General features: G+C 38.5%; 1 protein-coding gene across 13 annotated transcripts in view; it reads left to right on the top strand.

The window, feature by feature from the left end:
* The window catches only part of EBF1 (EBF transcription factor 1), a 412,231-nt gene that overhangs the window by 10,311 nt on the left and 378,861 nt on the right, over window positions 1-23,059 (top strand). For all 13 annotated transcript variants that reach the window (XM_005558408.5, XM_065547012.1, XM_065547013.2 and 10 more), the window contains 2 exons: window positions 4,840-4,913; window positions 16,163-16,231. In XM_005558408.5, coding sequence (XP_005558465.1) covers window positions 4,840-4,913; window positions 16,163-16,231 — 143 coding nt within the window. The remainder of the gene's footprint in view (window positions 1-4,839; window positions 4,914-16,162; window positions 16,232-23,059) is intronic.

Genomic DNA, 23,059 nt, shown 5'->3' with positions numbered 1-23,059 from the left:
AACTAATGATGATAGATTTCCTTTTGTGTGGTTATGAATCAAGAAAGGCTCCTAATGAAAATATTTTGTTTCTAAAAATCCTTTGGATTTTGCTGAACCAAAGTCAAAAGTATTCTCTTCACTGCCTTTATTTTGGCATGGAACACAAAGAGTTAAAACTATTAGAAAAGTAAACACAGAAAAACCATGTTCAATTCTCTGTATTTCCTTTGGCATCCTATTGAAGTGTGATGCCGGTGTACATTCACCGTGTATTTTTTCGTTTTACTGTGTGGTCTTTACCCATAGTAAGTTTCAATTAACTTTTAAGACCTAGAGGTATTTAAGAAAAGCTAGAATGAACTATGCTTCACAGTATGCCTTCCAAAACAGTGGCAACTGAGGCAGGTTTTGTATATTGATTGACTGGTTGGTTTTCAAAGATGTTACAGGTTACTTTATAATTGAGCGTTTGGAATTGATGATATTTTATTCATAATAGTAAAATTTCCAGAGTTGTTTTTGCATAAGAATGTGAAAGTTTAACAGTTTCTATGTTTTCTTCTTCTTTTAGTTAATTATCTTAAATATCCTTTAAAAGCCCCTTAATCCAAAGTGAAGAGAGTATTAAAAAATAATATGAGATATTTTATTTCTACTTATTAGAGTATGGCAGTAGAAAAGGCAGGCTAGTATATCACAAAAATAAATCTGTTCCAAATATATCCACTTTTGACAGCTTGTTTGTCAATTTCACCAGGTTTTTAAAGTTGAGATGAGGTTAATGTTGTTTACTATTTAACTCTTCCTCTTATGCAAGCATTCCTGTCCCCTTAAGGGATTTATTTGCCATTGGCAGGATTAATTTAAACATTGTTTTCTACTTGATATTGCATTTTTGTTTCTTAGGTTGCAAACCTCAACTTGATTCACTATCAACTGATTTACTTAAATAATACGTTTTATATGATTTTTCTCCCCCTCCCACCCATCTATTAGCAGGCATCCCATCTTCACTTCTGATAAACACATTGATTTATTTAAACCAGTGTTGTCTTTGTCCCTCTCACAACAGACAACCTTCCTCACAGTGAGCAGACTCATGATTTACTATGGAGGATGAAAATAAGCCTTCTTCTTGGTGTTCCATTGTCTGGGCCCTAAACCAGCTGTCTATTAAAATGGTTTCACTTAAAACAGCCAATGCTGTTTATATGCTTCTGTGATCTCCCAGCTGATCCAACCCCAACCAGCTTTACTCATACACCACAGAGGCACATATTTAAATTAGGAAGAAATGCAGAAACTTCTCCCAAAGTTGGTGTTAGCAGGATCCCTGTCCTTTGGGGCTTAAAGTCTGGGTTTACCGAACTGTGGACCAGCGTTGATGTATATGCTAAATGTAGATGGTAAAACTGATGCAGGGCTATCAGTTGGGTGTGCAAGCTGCAGGGAGAACTTCATGGCATTTTGAAAATTCTTATTGTTGCCACTTTGCATCAGAGATATTCATCAAAATGAATTTATTATATATTCCTATACTGGATCCAATCAGGATGTGGATTTCTGTGCCCATACCTTCTGTATGATATGTGTACATGTGTGTATGTGTGTTTAACAATACTTTTCAGTAACAAAAACTGCTTTGATGAGGTTAGAGGTGGATCTTTCTTTGACTGAATTCCGCTCTAGAGCTAACCTCATTACACTGAGTTTCTAGTTTACTTTAGTTACAGGATTTTAGTCCTACTCCATGGTGGAGTTGCACTTGCTTTTATTTCAGAAGTCACAGAAGCAGCACTGCTTTCTCTGCCTTTATGTGCTGAAAAATATTGTTCTATAGAGGCCCCAAGGAGAAGGAGAGAAGAAACTTCACGCTTTCGCTCCTCCCTAGAGTTCCTAACTATTTCTGAGCAAATCCAGACTGATGGTTTCATTTTTCTATGCTTGATTTGGAGAAAGATTCTGTTTTGACTGTGCTGCTGGAAGCGTAGTGGCAGCGTGGTATTTGGTGAAGAGATGTATCATGGAGGCACAGGGCCTTAAACAAATGATATTCAGTGACCAAAGAAGTGACACAGGATTTCTGGTAGTCTGTGTCATCTGCTGTTTGGGGAAGCCATGAGTGTATTAGCATTGCATCCATTGCATATCATCATGGGCCCACTAATTTCAATGGACCAGCAGTCTTAGTAAAACTAATATTTGTATCATCTAGAAAGAATTGAAATGAGAAGATCTGATGTAACTGATAATTCCCCCTGCCTCCAAAAACCAAGCTTTTGTTTATATGTATATATGTATATATATGTGTATATATAGAGAGTATACAAAATATATATATAGTATACATATATATAGAGTAGGGAAAGCCCCGTCAGTATCTGTGAATTTATTTACCAGGTTACTTCTTTTAGCTTAGCATGACAAATATATTATTTTTTAAAGAGTGGTGGAACCAAAACATGACAAATATTAAAGCTGAAACAGAGATTATCACAAGTATTTAGAGAACACACAAACCATGTAGTGCTAATAGGATTTAGAAGAAATGCTTCATTAGAGTTTTTTTAGCATCATGTATGAGATCTAATGAGTAATTTACTGTGTTTTTTAAAAATGTTTTCAGCAGTGATTGCAGGAAATAAAAGAGGCAGATATAATTTTTGGTTTTCAAAACATTTTTAGTTAATGCATTTTCTTGAGTAATGCAAATGCTTAGGATTTTGAAAAGGTCTTTTAAGAATACAGGAAAGAATCATCAATGCATGCTGAAACTAGCGGATGAAAATTTGACACATAATAAGATATTAACACAATCTAGATTACCTCCGCAGAAAATAGTTATGAATCGCGTAGGGTAAAGTAATAACTTTACCCTGGGGAAACCTGGCTGATGATCTCTGGTAGATAGCAAGCACCACCTTAACCAAATGGTCAGAATTTATGTTGCCAATAGTGGAACTAGTCAACAACATGATTTGATACACTGAGAAGAACTCAAGATCACCTCTGTGGTATCCTTGCCCTGAAGTACATAACTTTAATCCAAGCCTGAGGAAACGCAGGCAAACCCAAATTGAGGGATGTTCTACAAAATAACTGGTTTGTATTCTTCAAAAATATCAATGTCATGAAATATAAAGACTCAGAAATGTTCCATATTAAAGGAGACGTGACAACCAAATGCAGAATTGGATTTTCTTTTGCTGTAAAGGACATTATTGGGTAACTGATGAATATCAGTAGGGTCTGTAGATTCGATTATTATATCAATGTTAATTTTCTGATTTAGATAACTGTACTGTGGTTGTGTAAGAGAATTCCTTGTTTTCAGGACATACAGGCTGAAGTATTTAGGGCGTGTGTGCAATTTACTTAATAAATGATTCAGAAAAAATACAGAGAAAAGAATAAAGCAAATGTAATAAAATATAAACATTTTGGTAATCTGGTAAAATCTGGATGAAGAGTATCTTGAAATTCTTTACATATTCTTGAAAGTTTTTTGTAAGACTACAAGTATGTCAAAGTAAAACCATTTTTAAAATACAAGGTATAATAGGTTAGCCGTAAAAAGTGGTTTTGATGGGCCAGTGGCGGAGAAGTATTTTCTCCTCATGTAAGTACCTTTTCTCATTTTTTATTTTATTGCAATGTTTATTTTGTAAGGGGATCAGATACCATAACCACAGTACTCTCTGAGGATCTATACACACTGGGTCTTAAGTTATACTCATGATTTACAGGTTCTGAAAGTCCCAGGTTCAAAAACAAAGCACATTACAGCCAACTACAAGTTAGTCTTGTAGCATCTCTATGTACTATATAAAGATAGTCTCTGGCTAATTTAAGTAGTTTTGTCATCAAGAAATTGAGGGTTATAGGAATGTGTGAAAGTAATTTTATTAACAATTTGAAACCGTGTGATATTAGTATTATGCAGCGATGCAGTGTTAAATTAGCTAAATGTAGCCCAGTGCAGAGCCCTGCTCTGCTAATAGCTGAGTGTATTGCTTTGGACCAGATATTAACATGTAGATCCATGAAAGCTGAGGTCCCAGGGAACCTTCTTGGTGTCCTTGAGTAAAATGTTTGCTTTGCAAACACATTACAAAAAAACAGAAAAAACTATCTGGGCTGGTGAAGTGTTTTGGGACTCCAGATTTTGAGAATCAGATGTAACTCTTCTTAGTTTATGGAGATAACTCTGTGACTTAAACCTCCACACACAGCATCTGACAGTGAGTATTCCTGTTTGGGTGGGTGTACACCCTGTGAGAGCACATGTTCTCAGCCTGTTGACGGGAAGAGGGATTTTTCCTGATTGATGAATCATTGCAAACATGACACAGTTAGTGAATGGACTCCTTAGTTCACCTACACTTGTTTTCTACTGCTCACCCCTAGAAGACTAAGTGTTGAGCCTGGAAGTAGTAAAGTGAGGAGGCAAATACATATCATTTAAAAATAAAATCCAAATGCTTTTCTATATTTTCGGTAAATAGTATCTTAGTCTGCTAAGCCTTCTGGGTTTTCCCTCCTTATGGATGAGATTTATTTGTATTCTGTATTAAAAGGAGAATTGTGGCTATCTTGCCCATCTCACACTCTGAACCAAAGATGTGCATCATGGCAAGGTGGTTGATGGGGCAGAGAGGAACATACCTTGTTCCATGCCTTTCGGGTTAATCCCAAATGACATACCTTCAAACAATCAGCTCAGTGATGTCTTTGGCTCTTCAAAGCTAATTTGACCTTCAGTAGTGGTGAAGTGGTTAAGAACTCAATTGTGATCTTTTTTTTTTTTTTCCTGCTACTTGTTTCCATTCTTAGCTAAAATTGTGCTTTTGCTTTTAGGCCATAGTGTATGAAGGCCAAGACAAGAACCCAGAAATGTGCCGAGTTTTGCTCACACATGAGATCATGTGCAGGTAAGAAATATCTTGGTCTCTCCCATTAATTAGCAAAGAGAAGATGGATTTGCATTTCAAATCTTGGTGAACTTTGGTCTTTTTTTGTTGGGGGGAGGTACACATTTATCTTGCTTCTATAGACAATCTAAAAAGAACTGTTAGATGTGAGTATTCGGTAGTAAAGTGTCAGGCATCACAGTAGTTCTCAATTATTTATTAGATTTCATCCTGAAAGACGTACATTTCCATTTTGATATCACACTGTTAATGGGCACAAAGCACTGCTGTCCCCTTCTCCCTTAAAATCAAATAAAACAATATAACCCTTTTAGTGTTAATATATGCGCTCAACTGCGTTGCTACTAAAATGAGTAAGAGTTCTATTGATGTCAGCAGAGTCTTCTGTTTGGGTAAGACTTGAAAGTTATAGTTCCCCTTTCTAATTCTCCCACTTGAAAATATGACTGTCCATACTTAGGCATCATTTCTTCTTAAATTGAATGTGGGTTTTTGTTTTTTCTTTTCCCTTGCATCTGACCTCTTAGTTACCCTATATATAACTCTGACAATGTAGCTAATACTTCTCAGAGGTAGTGAGCTTTCAGAGGGATGGCAACGATGAGTCCCTAAACGGTATAAAATGACCCATAGATGAGTGTCTTTATTTTTGCCTGTAATCAGACTGAAGCTACATTTGAAAACAGGCAAGTAGACCAAATTAACTTCCATGGCCTCAGCCAGGCTTTCCACATGTGAGGGAGCAGGCCAGGGAACAGCCCTTTAACTTGCGTTCTTATTCTGCATAAAATGACACCAGCACTTTGCTCCTAATATATTCTGAATAATTGGATAAAGCATGAAGATGCCACTGTGCATCAGAGAACGGCTACTAATTGCTTTGTTAACCATGCAGGCTCTTCCTGGCACAATGCTGGCCTGGCTGCTGACTATTACTGACCAATCCGTTTAGGGCTTCAGCTGCTGCCTCAGCATGGGTGGGCTTTATTTGCTGCTCATGGACTTGTGGGGGAAAGCAACCTTAATACTCTACAGGTGGAAAGAAAAAAGCATTTAATGTGCTTTCTGAGTGAAATCCCAAATACCAACTTCTTCTATGTCTACAATTGTGTATGGCTATACAATTTTCATTTTTTCCCTTTTAAAAATATTTCTAACATTTTATTCTAAAATATATAGGAATTTCACGTTTTCATTTCAGCGATTTGTAAAACTTGTTAATTATTATGAAAACAGGTTATTTGTCTCTAATTTTAAAACAGTAGCAGAATCCCCAAGATACGGCAATAGATTTCTTTATATTACTAGGCAAAAATTAATGTTATATTGTACATAGCAATTCTACAATAAAGCTGAGTTGCACCTTTCAGAATTGTGAGTAAAATTCATTTTGGAAAACATTAAAACATGACCTCTTTCTTCTTACTATCTTTTTGACCATATCTCTGTTTTGGCTTCTTACAATTAGCATGTCATTAGAATGAATTTTCCATGTTGTACTACATGTGATTCTAGCAAAATAGGAAACAGACAGGAAGATGGATCTCAACCAGTGGGCCAAATAACATCTATATATCATAGATTTGCATCTCATATCTGCACATGTTTAGACTATGCTAGAAATCATTCTATTCTTGAAACACTTAAAGATATATTATGCCTTTCACACATAGGCCTACCCTCTATTAATGCAGTTTATATTTTTCTTGTTTTTAAAATTCATTGGTCCAAAGTACTTTATTATGCTGGTTGGTGTGCTTTACTGCTGATGTTCTTTCTATTTCTCAGAAACATAAAAATAGCAAAAATAAAATCCTCAAGCCACTGAAGGCAAATGATGATGTTTGTACGGCGTGGCTAAGAGGGAAAAGTCGTATTCAAAATGTCATCCTGCTAATGTTACATATTACGGGTTTTCCTGGCTGCCTATAGATGTATAAGGGGTACTGTTTGTTTACCAGGCCGCCATGACCCTATTACACAAACCTGTCATCTATTGTGTGGCTAACAGTCTTTTAAATTGCAAATCTGATGCTCTTTAGGGGGCTTTAGGAAAAAAATTCTCACTTTCCACACTATCCTATTTCTCTTGATTTCTTGCCTGTTGTAAGTGGAAGTTGGGATGTGCTGAATTTGCACCAGGGGTGCAAATGCAGGCTCAATTATAAGCATAAAATTAGAGTCTGTTCCCCATTAATCAGGCTGGCTAATTGCTATGCACCACCATTAGCCATATGGTGTGAAAGGCAGCTTGCTCTCCCCAAGATGAAATTTCTTCATTGCAGACATGAAATAGTGAGGGCCCTGGATTTTAAAATAGCTTGTTTTAGATATTTAATTTCTAAACAACTTTCTGCAGTGCTTTCTATCAAAGCTAACGGCACAATAAAACTTTGCGTTGATGTCGTGAAAGCTGTATATTTATAGTATGTTGGCTATGGTGAAGGAGACACAGAGAGTTTAGATTGACAAGACAAGGCTTGGTATGATTCTGTTTTGTTGCAGGCAAAGGGAAAAAAAAAGAAAAAAATGAGAAACACCAGAGAATTGTGTCTCAGGTGGTTGCAAATTTTAAAAATCCATTGTGTTCTGTCTAAAAGGTGACCCCACTGCCTGGGCTGGCTAAGGGACTTGCCACCATTGGATTATATTATAATTGTTATTACCACTCAGAGACAAAACCTCTTTGACTTGACATGGACCCCTTTCTGTGAAATTCTGAGAGAGTCTCTGCCTTTTTGGTAAACTGAAATCTATCATATCAATCATCATTACATTTTGCTATACCTGGTGGCTACGCTCTTAAAATAATACGGCCCAACACGTGATTTTCTAAAGCACGATTCTAAAAGGGATTTGATTAAAGGGCATCCTGACATCCTGTGTTTAAATGTGGATGGAAAATAGGAACTATGCTTGGTCAGTGAACCTAGTTCCCAGAGCTCTGTTTGAGGAAGACCTCTTTCCCTCATCAGTGTATGGTTTCTTACCGGACCATGAGCTCTCAGGGCTCCCTTGAGTTTCCTTTTCTTCCTTTCTCTTTTACTGACTTATTCTGATTCCATCCTTCAGATTCCCACTTAAGCATGGCTTCTTCAGGGAAGCATCCCTGGCTCTCAGCCTGAGTCAAGTCCCATTGTTATGTTGTCCTGTAAACAGTGGTCCCCTTTTATCCATGAAGGATGTGTTACGTGACCCACAGTGGATGCCTGAAACTGCAGATAGTACCGAACCTTACATACGCTATATTTTTCCTATACATGCATGCCTATGATCATGTTTAATTTATAAATTAGACATAATATGAGATGAACAATAATGAGTAATAAAATAGAACAATTATAACAACAAACTGTATGAAAAGCTATGTGGATGTCGTCTCTCTCTCCAAATATCGTACAGAATCCCAGCCCTTTGGCAGGCCAAGATGGGAGGATTATTTGAGCCCAGGAGTTCAAGACTGGCCTGGGCAACATAGTGAGACCCCCCATCTCTATAAAAACTAAAAGAAAAATTAGCCAGTTGTGGTGTGCGCCTGTATTCCCACCTACTCAGGGGGCTGAGGTGGGAGGATAATCCAGGCTGCAGTGAGCCATGATTGCACCACTGCACTCCAGCTTGGGTGACAGAACAAGACCCCATCTCGACACAAACAAAAAAAAATGTTGTATAGGACCACAGGTAACTGAAACCGTGGAAAGCAAAACCATAGATGAGGGGGACTACTATCTGCTTTGCTTTTCTTTCATAGCACTCAGCACACTTGTAACTTTTTGCCCACAATCTGTCTTCCTTTACCAGACTGATTGCTTTTTGAAGGCAAGGAAGTTACTGGGTGTTCCTCTGTCTTCAGTTGTCCTATTTGTGAAATGGGGGATAATATTATTTACCTCATAGGATGGTGATTAAGATTAAATGCAATAATCCCCATAAATGCTTATCACAGTGCCTTGACACACAGTAAGTACTGAATATCTATTGGTATTATTAATAGTAGGAGTATTTGTGTGAATAGCAGCAACAGCAGCAGCAATATTTGCAGTGTGGGTCTAAGTACCCAGTGCGCAGTTGTTCAGTGTGAATGCAGATAAAAGAATTTTGAATCAAAGTGAAATGTCTACTGAAACATTCATGTACTTTGTTCATTCTAGTTGTGGTGGTTAAGGATGTTTTCATTTATTCTTTTAGTACCTACTATGTGCAAAACACTCAAAAACGGAGAGCCAGAAAAGACTTGGTTCTGCAGTAGGGGAGCTTATGGTGTGGCCTGGGAGATGATATCAGTTGGCAGATAACGAGACTGCACTCTAGAAAGGGTTGAATGTGATGAGAGCTTGAGGCAAAGGGCTATGTCTATTCAGAGAAGGGAGGAAGTACTTGTAGGTGGGTAGCAGGAATAGGGAGAGGGATTTTAGAGGGTGCATGAAGTGTTTGGGCTTGTCTGTTGCAATCCAGCCAAAATTTCTCTGTGGAGAGTCCTGCAGGTGGATGGTCCTGAGTTCTGGATCTGGAAATAAAGTTATGGTCAAAGATAACTGACTTCAGAGGTCATTTCCCAAGGGTGAGAGTTGAAGCTGCAGGCTTAGATGGGATTGACAAAGGAGGGAGAATAGAAAGAGAAGTTATGGTTATATTCTTGGGGGAATAATCACGCTTGGCAAGAAGGCAGGGTGTGTTAGAGAGTTCAGAAAAAGAAGCTTGAGCATAGAGAACATAGAAATAAAAGGAGGAGGCCAGGCACAGTGGCTCACGTCTGCAATCCCAGCATTTTGGGAGGCCGAGGTGGGCAGATCACTTGAGGCCACGAGTTCAAGACCAGTCTGGCCAACATGGTGAAACCCCATCTCTACCAAAAAATACAAAAATCAGCTGGGTGTTGTGGTGTGCGAACCTGTGGTCCAGGGAGGTTGAGGCATGAGAATCACTTGAACCCAGGAGGTGGAGGTTGCAGTGAGCAGAAATTGAGCCACTGCACTCCATCCTGGGTGACACAGTGAGAATCCACTCCATCTCAAAAAAAAAAAAAAAAAAAAAAAGATAAAAGGAGGGTGTTTCAAAGTGGGGGAGTCATATAGCAAGTGCTAGAGAGATCCAGATGGACATGAAGGCTGAGAAAGCACCAGACGGTCACTGGTAAACTTTAAGAGGAGATTCAAGTACGTGCTGAGGGCCTGGATGCCTGTATTATGTGGTTGAAGTGGCAAGGAGTGACAGGGACTCTTATAAGAAGGATGTCGGCAGTGAAGAAACTAACTTAGAGAAAAGGCGCGTCCTTTTAAAATTTTATACAATAGGAAAACTTGATAATGTTTGTAAACTGAAGGAAAGAATTAATCAGGGAGGGAGGAATGGTAAATGCAAAACAGAAGAGGAGTCCTTGGTGGGGCTGGTCCCAGGTAAGGCAGGATGAGATGGACCTGCTAGCTCAGGTACTTGAGTTAGTGTGATGAGGATGGATCACATACCTTAAGACACAGCAGGAAGACAGAGGATAGAAGAGCCTATTTATGTCATGGATTCTTTAGAATCAAGTCATCTTTATAGCTATTAATCAGACTATTCAGATAAATCATAGATCTCAGTCTCTAGCCACTTTAGGGAAATATGTAAAGCATCTTGTTTTTTCCTGTAAAGTTTCAAGTTTGAAATGATGCTTTTCTCCCATTGAGAAAGGCACTATTTGTAGGAAAAAGTTCCATGTCCCTAAAATGAAGATCTGCCGATCCCATGACTGGGAATATTTAGGTGTTTCTTGCTCTAGTTTATGAAGCTCTAGAAATACACCACCTGTGTTAGGCTGGTGAGAAAGAGACTCGTAAGTTCACTTTTCTCTGGATGCGCAGAATTGTTTGGGAGACATACAATTCTGCTGAGGAAAGGGCTGCTGATTTCAGTCCGCAGTGTATGTACCACACCAGTTGCTGGCTACCTACGCCCGAGACTGGCCACATTGTTCTCCTGTCACTGGGGTTGCAGGTTCGGAAGGGATGTAAACAGTGGCCTGTTTTTAACATCTTACCTGGGCGACATAGCAAATTAGGAAAATCCAAGCCTTGCAAGATGCCAGCGTGGGAGAGCAAATCCCAAGTCTGTGCCTGGTACAGAGCCCAGCACGCATAGTAGGAGCCTAAAAAATCGTGCTTTGAATGGATAAAGGTCCATCAGTCACACAGTAATGAGGACCTAATTATCATTGTGATTTCTTTTATTAACACTGTCACTTTTTCCATTAAGTGCTTTTGCATCTGTTTCATCTACGGAATTGTTTCAGTATGAGCCCTCTTCTGCCTTAAACATAAGTGAATTCATTCTCCTTTCAGCTTTTCCTTCCTGGTTAATGCCTCTCCTGTGTATAGTGGAGGTTGGTGCCCACTCTTGGTCCTTCTGAGCTTAGCAGAAAGAACTATGGGCAGTTCCACCTGAAAAGGGAGAACTCACATGGGCAGGATAGAGGATCGTGGCGACAAAGGAGAGGTCCTTGCTCTGCTCGGCTCTAGGAAGCCACAGGGGGCTTGATATCAGCTCAGTCTACAAGAAGTCTTTCCTTCCACCACTTGTGGTTGATTTTTAATTTTGAATATAAAAACATATTGCCATATAAAGCAGAACACTAGGCTGGGCGTGGTGGCTTGCGCCTGTAATCCCAACACTTTGGGAGGCCGAGCTGGGTGGATCGCTTGAGCCCAGGAATTTGAGACCAGCCTGGGCAACATGGTGAGACCTAGCCTCCACAAAAAAAATACACAAAATTAGCTGGGCATGTTGGCATGTGCCTGTAGTCCCAGCTACTTAAGGGCCCGAGGTGGGAGGATCACTTGAGCCCCAGGAGGTCGAGGCTGCCGTGAGCTGAGCTGAGATCACACCACTGCACTCCAGCCTGGGAGTACAAAAAGAAAAAAAAAAAAGCAAAACACTGCAAAAATATAAAAATTAAATGCATATCTTCCATTCTTCCCCACTGCCTGTTCCACTCTGTATAGGTTAACTCTTTGAAGTTCCTACATTTAAGAAATATTTCCTGATGGCCTACTGTGTGCCAGGCTTAGTTCTAGTTGCTAAGGATACAGGGGTGAACAAAACGGTCTACGACTGTCTTTGCGGGGCTTATATTCAGGTGACAGAGACAATAAAAGAGAAATGAATATAAAATGCAACATGGTGAGCGCTATGAGGAAAAGTGAAGCAGAATAAGGAGCTGGAGTGCTCTAGGGCAGTCAGGGAAGACATTTCTTTCTTTCTTTTTTTTTTGTTTTGAGATGGAGTTTCGCCCTTGTCGCCCAGGCTGGTGTGCAATGGTGCGATCTAGGCTCACTGCAACCTCCATCTTCCGGGTTCAACTGATTCTCCTGCCTCAGTCTCCCGAGTAGCTGGGATCACAGGTGCCCACCACCACACCCAGCTAATTTTTTTTTTTTTCATATTTTTAGTAGAGACGGGTTTCACCATGTTGGCCAGGCTGGTCTCGAACTCCTGACCTCAGGTGATCTACCTACCTCAGCCTCCCAAAGTGCTGGGATTATAGGTATAAGCCACCATGCGCGGCAGGGAAGGCATTTCTAAAGCCATGACATTAGGCAGAGACTTGAATGAAGTGAGGGAGTGAACCATACGTGTGAAAACCATCTCTTCCCCTCCCTCTCTCCCTTTCACTCTTTCATGCTTTCATTTTTCTCCCAGAAATGGGACTACACTCTGAATAGTATTCTGCGACTTGGTTTTCTCAATTCACAATATACTGTAGATTTCTTTCCGTGCTGGTGCTTCTAACCCTACCTTCATTCTTTTTAATGCTGCACAGAATTCCATATACACATGTATGTGTACACACCCATCCATATATATAGGTACACACCCATATGTATGTATGTACACATATATATGTGTGTGTGTGTGTATATATATATATATTTAACAGGATCATATTGTAGACATTATTTTGTAGCAGACACTATTTTGAGGTGCAGAACAGAAGCTGGAATAGCCCATTTCAGGAATAATGACTTATGTGATACAGTGATGTGACCCAAGAAACAGGAAACATGTTGGGCTTATTTTTTGTACTTGGCATAAAGTTTTTTTGTAAGTGGAGAGTGACCACCAGCCCTTTATTCTTTTTTCTGTACTTTTCTTCATTCTCCCCATTTCATTTCTATCTTTCCTTCTATACTTCTGCTCCTTGCATCTGCCTATTTCCCTGGGTCCCTTAGAAAGGAATGCTTTAATTCGTCTGGCTGCTCTCAGGAGCATTTTTATTTTTAGATGACGACCGTGCTTAAGTCAAAAGGAAAAATCTCAGGCCTAGTGTGGCATGCCTAGGGGAGGTGGTTTGTTCTATGGGGTGGGGTGGGGTGCATCTTCCTTCCATCAACAATGCCTGCCCAGAGGGTCAGTTTGGATTTATCTGTCGCCCTTTTATTCTTCTGGATTGTATTTGCCCCCTAATATATAACATTCATTCATAAAATTATTAATTTATTCAACCAATTAATATTTGAGCTTTTCTGTTCTACCCCAGGCCTTATGCAGCTCATTAGGTAAATAAAATTGATAGTTTCTTCCTCTACGAAGTCTATGAGTTAAAGGAAGAGAAGAATAGGAAGAGGGAGAAAGACAATAACATATATGTAAAAATATAATTTGCATTGTGTTAAGTGCTTTTTGGAAGGAAAAAAAAAACAGAAAAAACCTAATTTGGATTAAAGGTGGGGTGTCAGGCCAAACCTCTCTGGGGAAAGAGCTATAGGCTGAGCTCTGAGGGTGAGAAAAGGTTGGCTAACTAGGGAAAGGTTGGAGGAGAGGCCCGCCAGGCAAGAGTCGGCCAGGGTCCGGGCCTGAGGTCAGATTGAACAGGGCACAACTGAGAGGGATTGAAATGGGCCAGTGAGGTAGGAGTTTGGCAAGTTGGAGGAAGGGGGCAGGAGGTTGGGAGGTGGTCTGGTATCATGTCATGTCATGGATTTGTTCTAAGTGCAGTGGAAAGCCACTAAAAGGTCTCAGGCGGTGAGGTGGCACAGTACCACTGACATTTGGAAAAGCTCACTCTGGCTCTTGCAGGCGGTCAGAGTGGAGACAGAAAAGTAGGCAGCCACTGCAGAGTCCAAGGACTTGAATGGAGATGGTGTAGTGGGGAAGCAGAAAATCAGATAGGCTTGAAAAACAGACCTTTGTGCATGGGTATCAGCAAGCAGGTTGGAGGAATTCCTGGAGGACGTTTCTCCCAGGCAGGTCTGTGGGCAGCTTGCATTGCCTACTTGGTGTTTTGAAAAGGAAAATGAAGGAGAAGTAGGTTTTCTCACCTGACAGTTTTCCTCCATGGGTAAAGGAGATGTGGGCTCTGTTGATGGGCTGCTTTTGGAGACCTGCTGCTTCTGCAGAGCACAGGGCAGATTTGCTTGGACTTGAAGGAGGAGGGGACTGAAGGAGGTAGGTTCAGGGGGTGATAATGATGCTACATTGTGGCTTTACTGAGGCCAGTCATGAAGCCAAGTCTTTATACCCTTATTGCCTCAAGCCTGTTCCCTGGCATTTAGAGATGGGTCCTGAAATCGCTCCATTTTACAGATGAGGAAACTGAGATCTTGTGAGGTGAATTACCTTGCTCAAGTTGACATAGGCATCTCTGTCAGATTTCAGAACCAGTGTTCTTAACCACTCTACTATTCTGAGAAGCCCATGATATGTAGGTATAGGGGATCAGAGTTCAGGGATGGAGGAGTTACATTTTTATGTATTTTCTGGTATGCATTTCAACTGCTCGTATTTTCCACTGCTTCAGCTACTTGTTACTTTATCTGTCTCTTAGATATCGAGATACTTTGGGTTTTCCATCCCCAAAGTAGCAGTATATAGCAGAACTCAGGCCTGGAGGAAATAGTTCCCTCTGAGTCAGAAGGTGAAAGGCTATAAGATAGACAGAGTGGTTTTAGGGGAGGCTTTGTCAAAGGAGATGCAGTTCTTACTCTTACTCTCTGAATATATGAAAGAAAAACAGAAGACACCTAAGAGTGGAGACTAATTCTCTTCTCAGAGACATAGTTATGGCAAGAAAAGAGACCTTCCAATTTTGGTGAAGGACTCCCTACGTAGGGGTATATTTCTGGGTCCTGAAGATGAAGTTCAATATTTGATTCTCTCCAACGGCCCTCTAAATGTAGGCTGTATGATTCACTAAGTTGCAAGTGTGCATGTATGCGTGTATCTCTTTGTGTGTACGCGTGTGTGTGTAAGAGCAAGAACTGCATATTTGCTTGTGGTGCCTGGTGAAATACAACTTTTGGAGGACCTCCCTCCCCATCTACTTCACTGCTTTTGTAAGTGTGCCCCTGGTGCAGATCTTGTTTTTATTTGCAAACAAGTTTCAGATGGATTGTTTTCTGTTGATCGTTGTACTTTTCAAAAACATAAAATGTTCACCCTTTAGAAGGCATCTCAGTTTTTAAAAAACTGGCAGCCACACCTGGCGGGGGAGATTTTAGTAGTGGGTACTTTTTGAGCCTATAGGCTGTTCCTTCTCTAATATAAAGAGCGTCCTCTCACAGAGCTGTGCTAATCTTTACTTCCAATGTCCATAATGCCCCCAGAAAACTGAAGTGGGGGCCAGAGCAGGCTTTTATAGCCAGAGGAATGTGAATCTCCACTTTCTTTTATCTTGCCTCTTCCTTGTCTTAATTATTGTGTTTTACCTTTATTCTCATGAAAATGGTTCAAAAGCAAACAGTTCTAGCTGTAGGATTTTTGGAAAGGCTGTGGTTGAAGGAAATGCCGCCCATAAAGAAGAAAAGAGAAGAAAAAGGAATCCATTTAATACAAAATGACTGGAGGGGGAGAAATCACTCATACTTCATTATTGATGCGTTCCACACAATTAGTGTGATCTTGAGGGAAGAACGTTTGAGCCACCCACAACCTCGAATATTCTCATTGGGTAGAGGTAATAATAGTGCACTTCACAGTGAACTCTGCCAGCACCGCGGGCAGTGATGGGGAGACCCCATCTTGGGGCTCTCAATCTTGGCTCTGGGAGAGCCCCTCTCCCCCACCTCCTTCTCTGAGCAGGGAGAAGTTAAGCCTGGCCATTAACCCATAGGTGACCCAAATAGAATTTTCTGTCCCAGGGATCCGTTGATTGCCAGGTATGGCTTTGTGGTAATTCTAGCATTTGCAACCCAGCAATTTGAGCCTTCTGTCTGCCTAAATGATGATTTTACATTGTAATGGTTGTACTAAATCCTTTCGCTTTTGCTCCATAGCCGCTGTTGTGACAAGAAAAGCTGTGGCAACCGAAATGAGACTCCCTCAGATCCAGTGATAATTGACAGGTAGGGACCACTCTTCTTTCACTGGATTCTTATTCCTCATTATAATGAAACACCTGCCCTTGTGTTGCTCATGGGCGAGGGTTAGGAATGCATGTGGCCGAAATTTGCCTGTTGGTCTTGACTTATGCTGCACTGAGCGATTTTGATTCCTGGGAAAGCCATATGGAATGTTCTTTTAGAGGCCTGTTCCTTGGATTGCTCCGGTTTTTGCCTGATTCATGCTCCTAAAGGAATATATTTTTTCTTTCCTGACTTTCTGTGGCTCAATCCTCATGCTGTGCCAGGAAGCTTCAGAAATAAAATAATAATAGTTTGTGATTTATGAAATGTGGTTGGGTGCTTATAAATATTTAACTTTTATTTGAAAAATGTTTGAATCATTATCACTTTTAGCTACAGTAGTTCTGTTGGACGTAATCCATCTACATTTTAAGGTTTTATTTATGCATAAAAGCAGTTTAAAGAGATCTGTGAACCAAGATTTTCTACTGTTATTTGCTGGGTTTGATTGCAGTATGAGACTATATTGTAAGTTGATTAATTTATCCTGCTTGTCTTAATTATTGTGTTTTTAAACAGATCCATATTACTAATCTGACATGACCAAGTAAATCACTGTAGAACAATAAATCTGTTTTAGTTGTTCGGTGCAATTTCAAGTCAGTGTGCACGCATTATGCAAAGTCGCATTCCAAATATTCATTTTACATTTTAATTATTGAAATTCATTGTATGGAAACATGTATGATAAACCATTTGTTACATAGCATTACTCATTGAGAGTTAAATGGTCTGAAAGGTTTATAGATACTGTCAATTGTCAGCTAGGAAAAGAGCTAGCATCTTGTACTAGCTGGAAAAAGAGTCTTGCCAATAAGACTGACCGATCCCTCATTGAGGAGATTAACGGTTGAACAAAAGTTCCTTTTTGGGTTTCAGCAATATTGATTTTTGACAACAACAACAACAAAAGAAAAAAAATCTTTTTTTCTATCTTTTTTGGACTCATTTTATCATTTTTCAGTTAACAACAACAACAAAAAACAAGATGTTTACTTTGCTTCATCATAATTTATGCCAAAAGATTGATTGTCGATTTTGGATTATGTGAGTCTTCAGGCTTGAACCCAATTGATTGCCAAGTAGCTTTATAAAGGTTACATTTCAATCAGATATTTTAACTAAATATTCCTCACTAATATTCACTAATATATATATATATTTTTGCTCCATATAAAAGTATTAGTATATTTGATTCAAAGTTAAAAGATGAGAAAGTTTGACATATGGTGATGTGTGTGCTACCTATAGAATTAGGATAACATGTTTATCTACAAAAGCAGATATACTGTTCATATAATTGCTTTTTCTGTGATTGAACATAAATCTCCAAATGAATAAGGTCACAAGTGAATTTAACCTTTATGCTGGTTTGTTTTATTTAAATTTACCTCTCCAAAATATCATTTGTTATTTTAAACATTTTTCTTACTCCTCTGTTGAAAAGAAAGTGTACTGATCAAAAGATCAGCCCAAATAGTCCCCAAAAACTTTGAAACTATAAACATTTTGTTCTGCCATGCAGTTCCTTTTGGTTTAGATGATGACAAGAACCTTACCTTGCCACCCTCAATGAAAACACTTTTTTTTTTTTTGCTTGTGAATGGGTTAAGCTTTTAAGTTCTTCATTTGGTTTGAAGCTGTGACTCTGATATAGAAGGTTGATATGACTGTGGTTTGAATAACATTTGATTTTGACCTGTTCCTGTGGGTTGCGATGGCATAAGAAACTTGACTCAGCAGCACTGTAATTAGCCTGGCCCCTGTTTTTGAAACAGGATTGTGTTACCTGGATTGCATTAGTGTGGCTTCTATTGTTGCCGCCTTGCATCTGTCCCAGAAGGGTACTTAAAACCTTTTCTTGGCTGGGGTAGTTCAAACAATTTAGGCAAAATAAGTATGCACTTTATGCTGTTGGTGGCTTCGGAGATATTACTCATGACATTTATCCTTTTCATTTTTTTTTCCCTTTTGGTTTGACAAAGTAGAAAACAGTGTGTATCCAATCTTGGTCTCTTCAGATAGAAGTACTTTAAAAACAGCTGAAACTCAGTGTATGTGCACAAGCCCCACAGCATATGTTTATTCGCTGGCTGTTGCCATTGTCTCTGATGAACTATCTTTTCATGCAATGATGCCAGTTGATATGCAAAACCCCATTTAGCTATTTTTATTTGCATCTGAGTTTTCAGAATTTATTTGTCGTTCAGGCTGCCAAAGGTTTTAAAAGCTCCAGTCCTGTCTGTGCTGATACGTGAAACTTCCATTTTTAACAATGAGAGAAGAGAATAACAACAAGAAAAGAACTTATGCAAGAAAGGGCAAAATAGAAAAGGTTTTTCAATTCCATAATATTGCTGCAAAGGGGAAAAAATGATGGCAACTGTGTTTGAATTTCGTAGTTTCCAATTTGATTCTATATTACTGATTGCATAATATCTGTGTTGCGTGCTTAGGGTTTGATTTGCTTTCAGATTTATGGATGCGAATCTCTGAATATTTTGTAAAAATAGGCTTTGAGGCCTGCCTTCAGTAGCAATAGAAACTGTTTTCAACAGATGCATACTATATGCAATTACAGAGCTGAGAGTACAGGCAATCTTTGCATTAGGATTTAGCATAGTTTTAACACGCAGTTAACTTTTGAGCACCAATAATTTTTAGCTCTCTTTGCTTGTCCTTCGGAATTTTGGAGAACACTGCTATTTTTATCAGTCAAAAGACTTTTAGCAGTGGTTATTCAGGAAAACTATTTATAGGGTAGAGAGAAGAGGCTTTCTGGTCATAGTACAATCGTGCAGGGCAAGCTATTTCTGTGTTAAATTTTGGCTGTATTATTTGCTACCAGTGACTTTGGGACATCAGCCTGGCATATCCTATCAAAAAAGTAGAATTAACAAAATCAGCAGTTGCAAACGGTGATTTAGAAAAGGGGCTTCTATTATACTTCATCCTTATGGCATGCACCGACTAAGAAAAATATGACCCCAATTCTTTCTACAATCATGACAATTTGTCAAGTCACTTCAAAAAAGTTTATAGAAAAAATGCTGTAAATGTAGGAAGCGCACATCTGGAGTTGAATGCCAGGTTACATTTCTGTGTGATGCCAAATAGCTTGATTAAGAAGCACATAACCCAGCCTGCACTCAGTGATCCAGATATTTGAGCTGCGTAGACATGGGAAAAGTCAAATGTGTTATGTTCAATAGCAAATGACCAGGAACTAATAACAGCAGATTTCATTATTTTTGAGGTAAAGGGCTATGTGTGGTAATTATTGTTAAAGTAAAAAGCAAAAAATGACTTCTAGTTATTGAATTAAGGTGGAGATTGATTTAACATATTCACAGAGTAACTAGTATTTCAATTTAAAAGGTTTGCAATAAACTTCATGTTTAGAAATTGAATAAATAGGAGTTTTATTACCACATTGGATATCCTTGTGTCCTAACCTTTTTACTTGGAGTTATCTTAGTTCAATAAATAAAACCTCATTAGACTATTCCCATTTCAACGAGTTTATTAAATTTTGCAGGAGTAATTAGCATAAGTTGTGCTAATTTTTCTGGAAGACTAATGAGGGAGGTTCTTAATTAGGTTTACTTTGTAAGAATCAGAAAAGATGATAATGACAAAAGTCACATAGGGTAGTCTGAATTGGGAACCCAGTTTTTCTGCATCTATTAAAAAATCTTTCACTTTCTGTATGGAAACTTTTAAATAAATGTTGAAACTGAATATATTAAGTATACAGACTGTTATTCCATATCTAGTTAGGATGACCATTCATTCTTGATTTGCTTCCCAAAACTCTTTATTTTCCTAAACTATCTTTGAGCAATGACATGGATGAATACAGATAGTCTTATAAAAACATTTCTTTCTCCAAAGTATGCTAGAGGCTTCTTTTCACACAGACTCCTGAAGTTTTTGGCTAGATTTCTGTTGCTTATTTGCAGTGGGGCGGGATCCGGGGCAGCTTGATGTTTGTTTGTTTGTTTCAATTTTGAATTAGTGCAATTGTTGAAATGAACCATTAAGTAAGGGTGACAATGTGACCGTCATTCCTTGTGCAATGAATCCTTAACTGTTAACAAGTGGATTTTTTTTTTAAGTAGATAGAAATACTAAAGGATGAAATTCTATCTCAAATTATGTTCTCCTATTGGTGTGAACTTAGACCTAGTTTTTAAAGGATATAATGTAGCTCCAGTAACCTACAAGTTTTGGGTTCCTCAAAACTGATAATTAAAATGTGGATGTTAAAAGCCTGTCAACTTATGTACCTCTAGGAATTTTGAGTTTGTTTATTGTAATGTTAACAGAATTACCATGCCTTTTCCCCCCATTTTTAAGAATTCCTATATCTATATGTAGAGCTATGGGATTTAGGCCTTGACATGTGACATAAAAAAATACACAAATTTTGTAAAATGAAAAACCCAGTCTGTTTGGAATTACTTCAGGTCACACTTATCTAAGGGTCTCCTATAAAGGAAAAAAATGCCTATATTTGTTTTTTCCAGATTTGTCTAAAGATCTTCTACATCTAGATCACTTCCATTTAGGTAACACTAATTGGGTTTGTTTTATGATTATCTGAAATAGAATGTTCAGTAATGAAAATATTAGAATGCCTGTTTGCCTGTTGATTTTATATGATGTACATCACATGAACAGAAAATCTTAACCATGTTAGGGTTGCTTGGATAAACAAGTTTATTGAAGATTCATTCTTTTTCTAAGAGGTATAAATTCTGTGGTAAGACTTTTCAGAAAAGTGCAGTGTTGTCTTATCAACAAGCTAATTTTCTTCATTAAATTGACCCCAATGTATTTATATAACATATATGCCCATATGTATAATAGGAAAACAATATAAAAACTTTAGAATTAGAATAGATCTATCTATCTAACCATCCATCCATCCATCCATCCATCCATCCATCCATCCACCCATCCACCCACATACTTTTTACCATTGGGTCGGGCGTGGTATATATTTGCCAAGGATTGTAGAGTCATCTGGGTCTTTCAACAATCAATGGCTTTCTTCTGTCTTTTATAATCAGAGGTAAATTCCAATATTTATTTATTTTTTGTCATCCACATCAAGTCCTCAATTAACAAGAACATAAATATATACTTGTATTAAAGTTGCAAATGAGGGTTTTAGTCAGTTTCATGATTTCATTTCAATGCCCTTTCAACTCTTATCATTTTGGTCTCCATCCAGTTTTCAGAAGGACCAACCACCATCAATGCATAATCATTCTGCACTATACGCAAATGGCTGTCTGGGGCATGAAGAACCAGAGGTGTAAATGCGTTTCTCAGCGTTCTGATAAACCTTTTGTACCATCTGATTTTGTAACCTTGACTGCTTGGTTAAAATAAAAGGAGGAGGAATTCACTCTCTAAAATTGCCCTAGGCAGGATAATTATTGTGTTTTTGGTTGGTTTGAGAGGTTTGCATTGTTTCAAAAGTGAAAAGCCAGCATTGACACTAAGCATGAATTTAAGACTGTTTATTAACCCTAGTGTGTTTAAACATTTGTCTTCTCAGTGGGAATTCACATGTGATTATTAGCGATGAGACTTATGTGAATGAGTATCATTCTAAATTTTATCACATATCAGATAATACCGTTCTGAATATGAGATGAGCCCCATACATTTGTGTGCAGTTTGCTACTGTGATAAGAAAATAACTAATACAATAAGCTAATAGCAGTCTATATTCCATTCACTATCAGCTATTCCCAAATACACAACCAGGATACATTAAAATGCATTTCAAATATGCTGACAATGTATCGTAATGCAAAGTACTTTTACATGGTATAACACTATTGCAGACACTGTATAATGAATAACAGTGGTTTTCCTGTAAAGGAAATAATGGCAGCAACTTCCAAGAAATGTATTTAACGGAGCTTCAGAGAATCAGTAGTGTGTATGTGTAGCATGGCCCGGGTGTCAGCCCGTGGTGTAGGTTTTTAATCCCACGTCATCATAACTTTGCTTTTGTAACAGTTCTTGATAAATACAGAAAAGCAGTTCAAAGTCCCCTGTGTGTCCCATTAGCAACTATGCACAATCATTTTGCGATGAGAATATATCACTATATTAAACATGCTTTTACTTTCCTAAAATAAGCTGCTTAGAATGGGGGAAAAAACTCTCTCCGTGTAACTCTCCATTGATAAATTCCCCTCATTTCCTCATTTCCTTCTACTGCCAGTGCCCGGTTAACTCTCTAATAAAAATTGACCAGATTTTAAAAACTCCATTTAGAGGTTCCTGCATAAAGAGATGGTATTTTGGTTGCTTTAATTTGCATGAGATGTTATCTGAAATAGACCACTAATTCTTCCTTCTCACAGCCCCCCATCCCATTCCTCTCTTTACAAACCGTGTAACTACATACTGTCCAGGACAATATAAAAGTGACCTCAATACCCCTATTGCAATCAATGAAATATGGTGAACAGTACAGGTTTGTCTTTCATTGCTCCCTGCCTTTAAAGGTGTGGGTAAATGAAGAAAAATCTGCCTTACAAACTATTTCTCCAGTTACAAGTCTTTGTCCAGAAGCAGATGAAGGTTTTAATGTTACAGTACTTATTATAATAGAATTTTAATTGTCCTAATCCTGCTAAAGTGTGAAGCTGACTGTGTGTGTGTGTGTGTGCATGTATTCCTAAAAGGGAGGGGAGTCATGCAAAAAAAAAAAAAAAAAATCTTTGTTACATTTTCATGGGT

This window comes from Macaca fascicularis, chromosome 6, assembly GCF_037993035.2.
Source record: "Macaca fascicularis isolate 582-1 chromosome 6, T2T-MFA8v1.1".
Taxonomy (NCBI): domain Eukaryota; kingdom Metazoa; phylum Chordata; class Mammalia; order Primates; family Cercopithecidae; genus Macaca; species Macaca fascicularis.
This window is presented reverse-complemented; position numbering and strand designations above follow the sequence as displayed.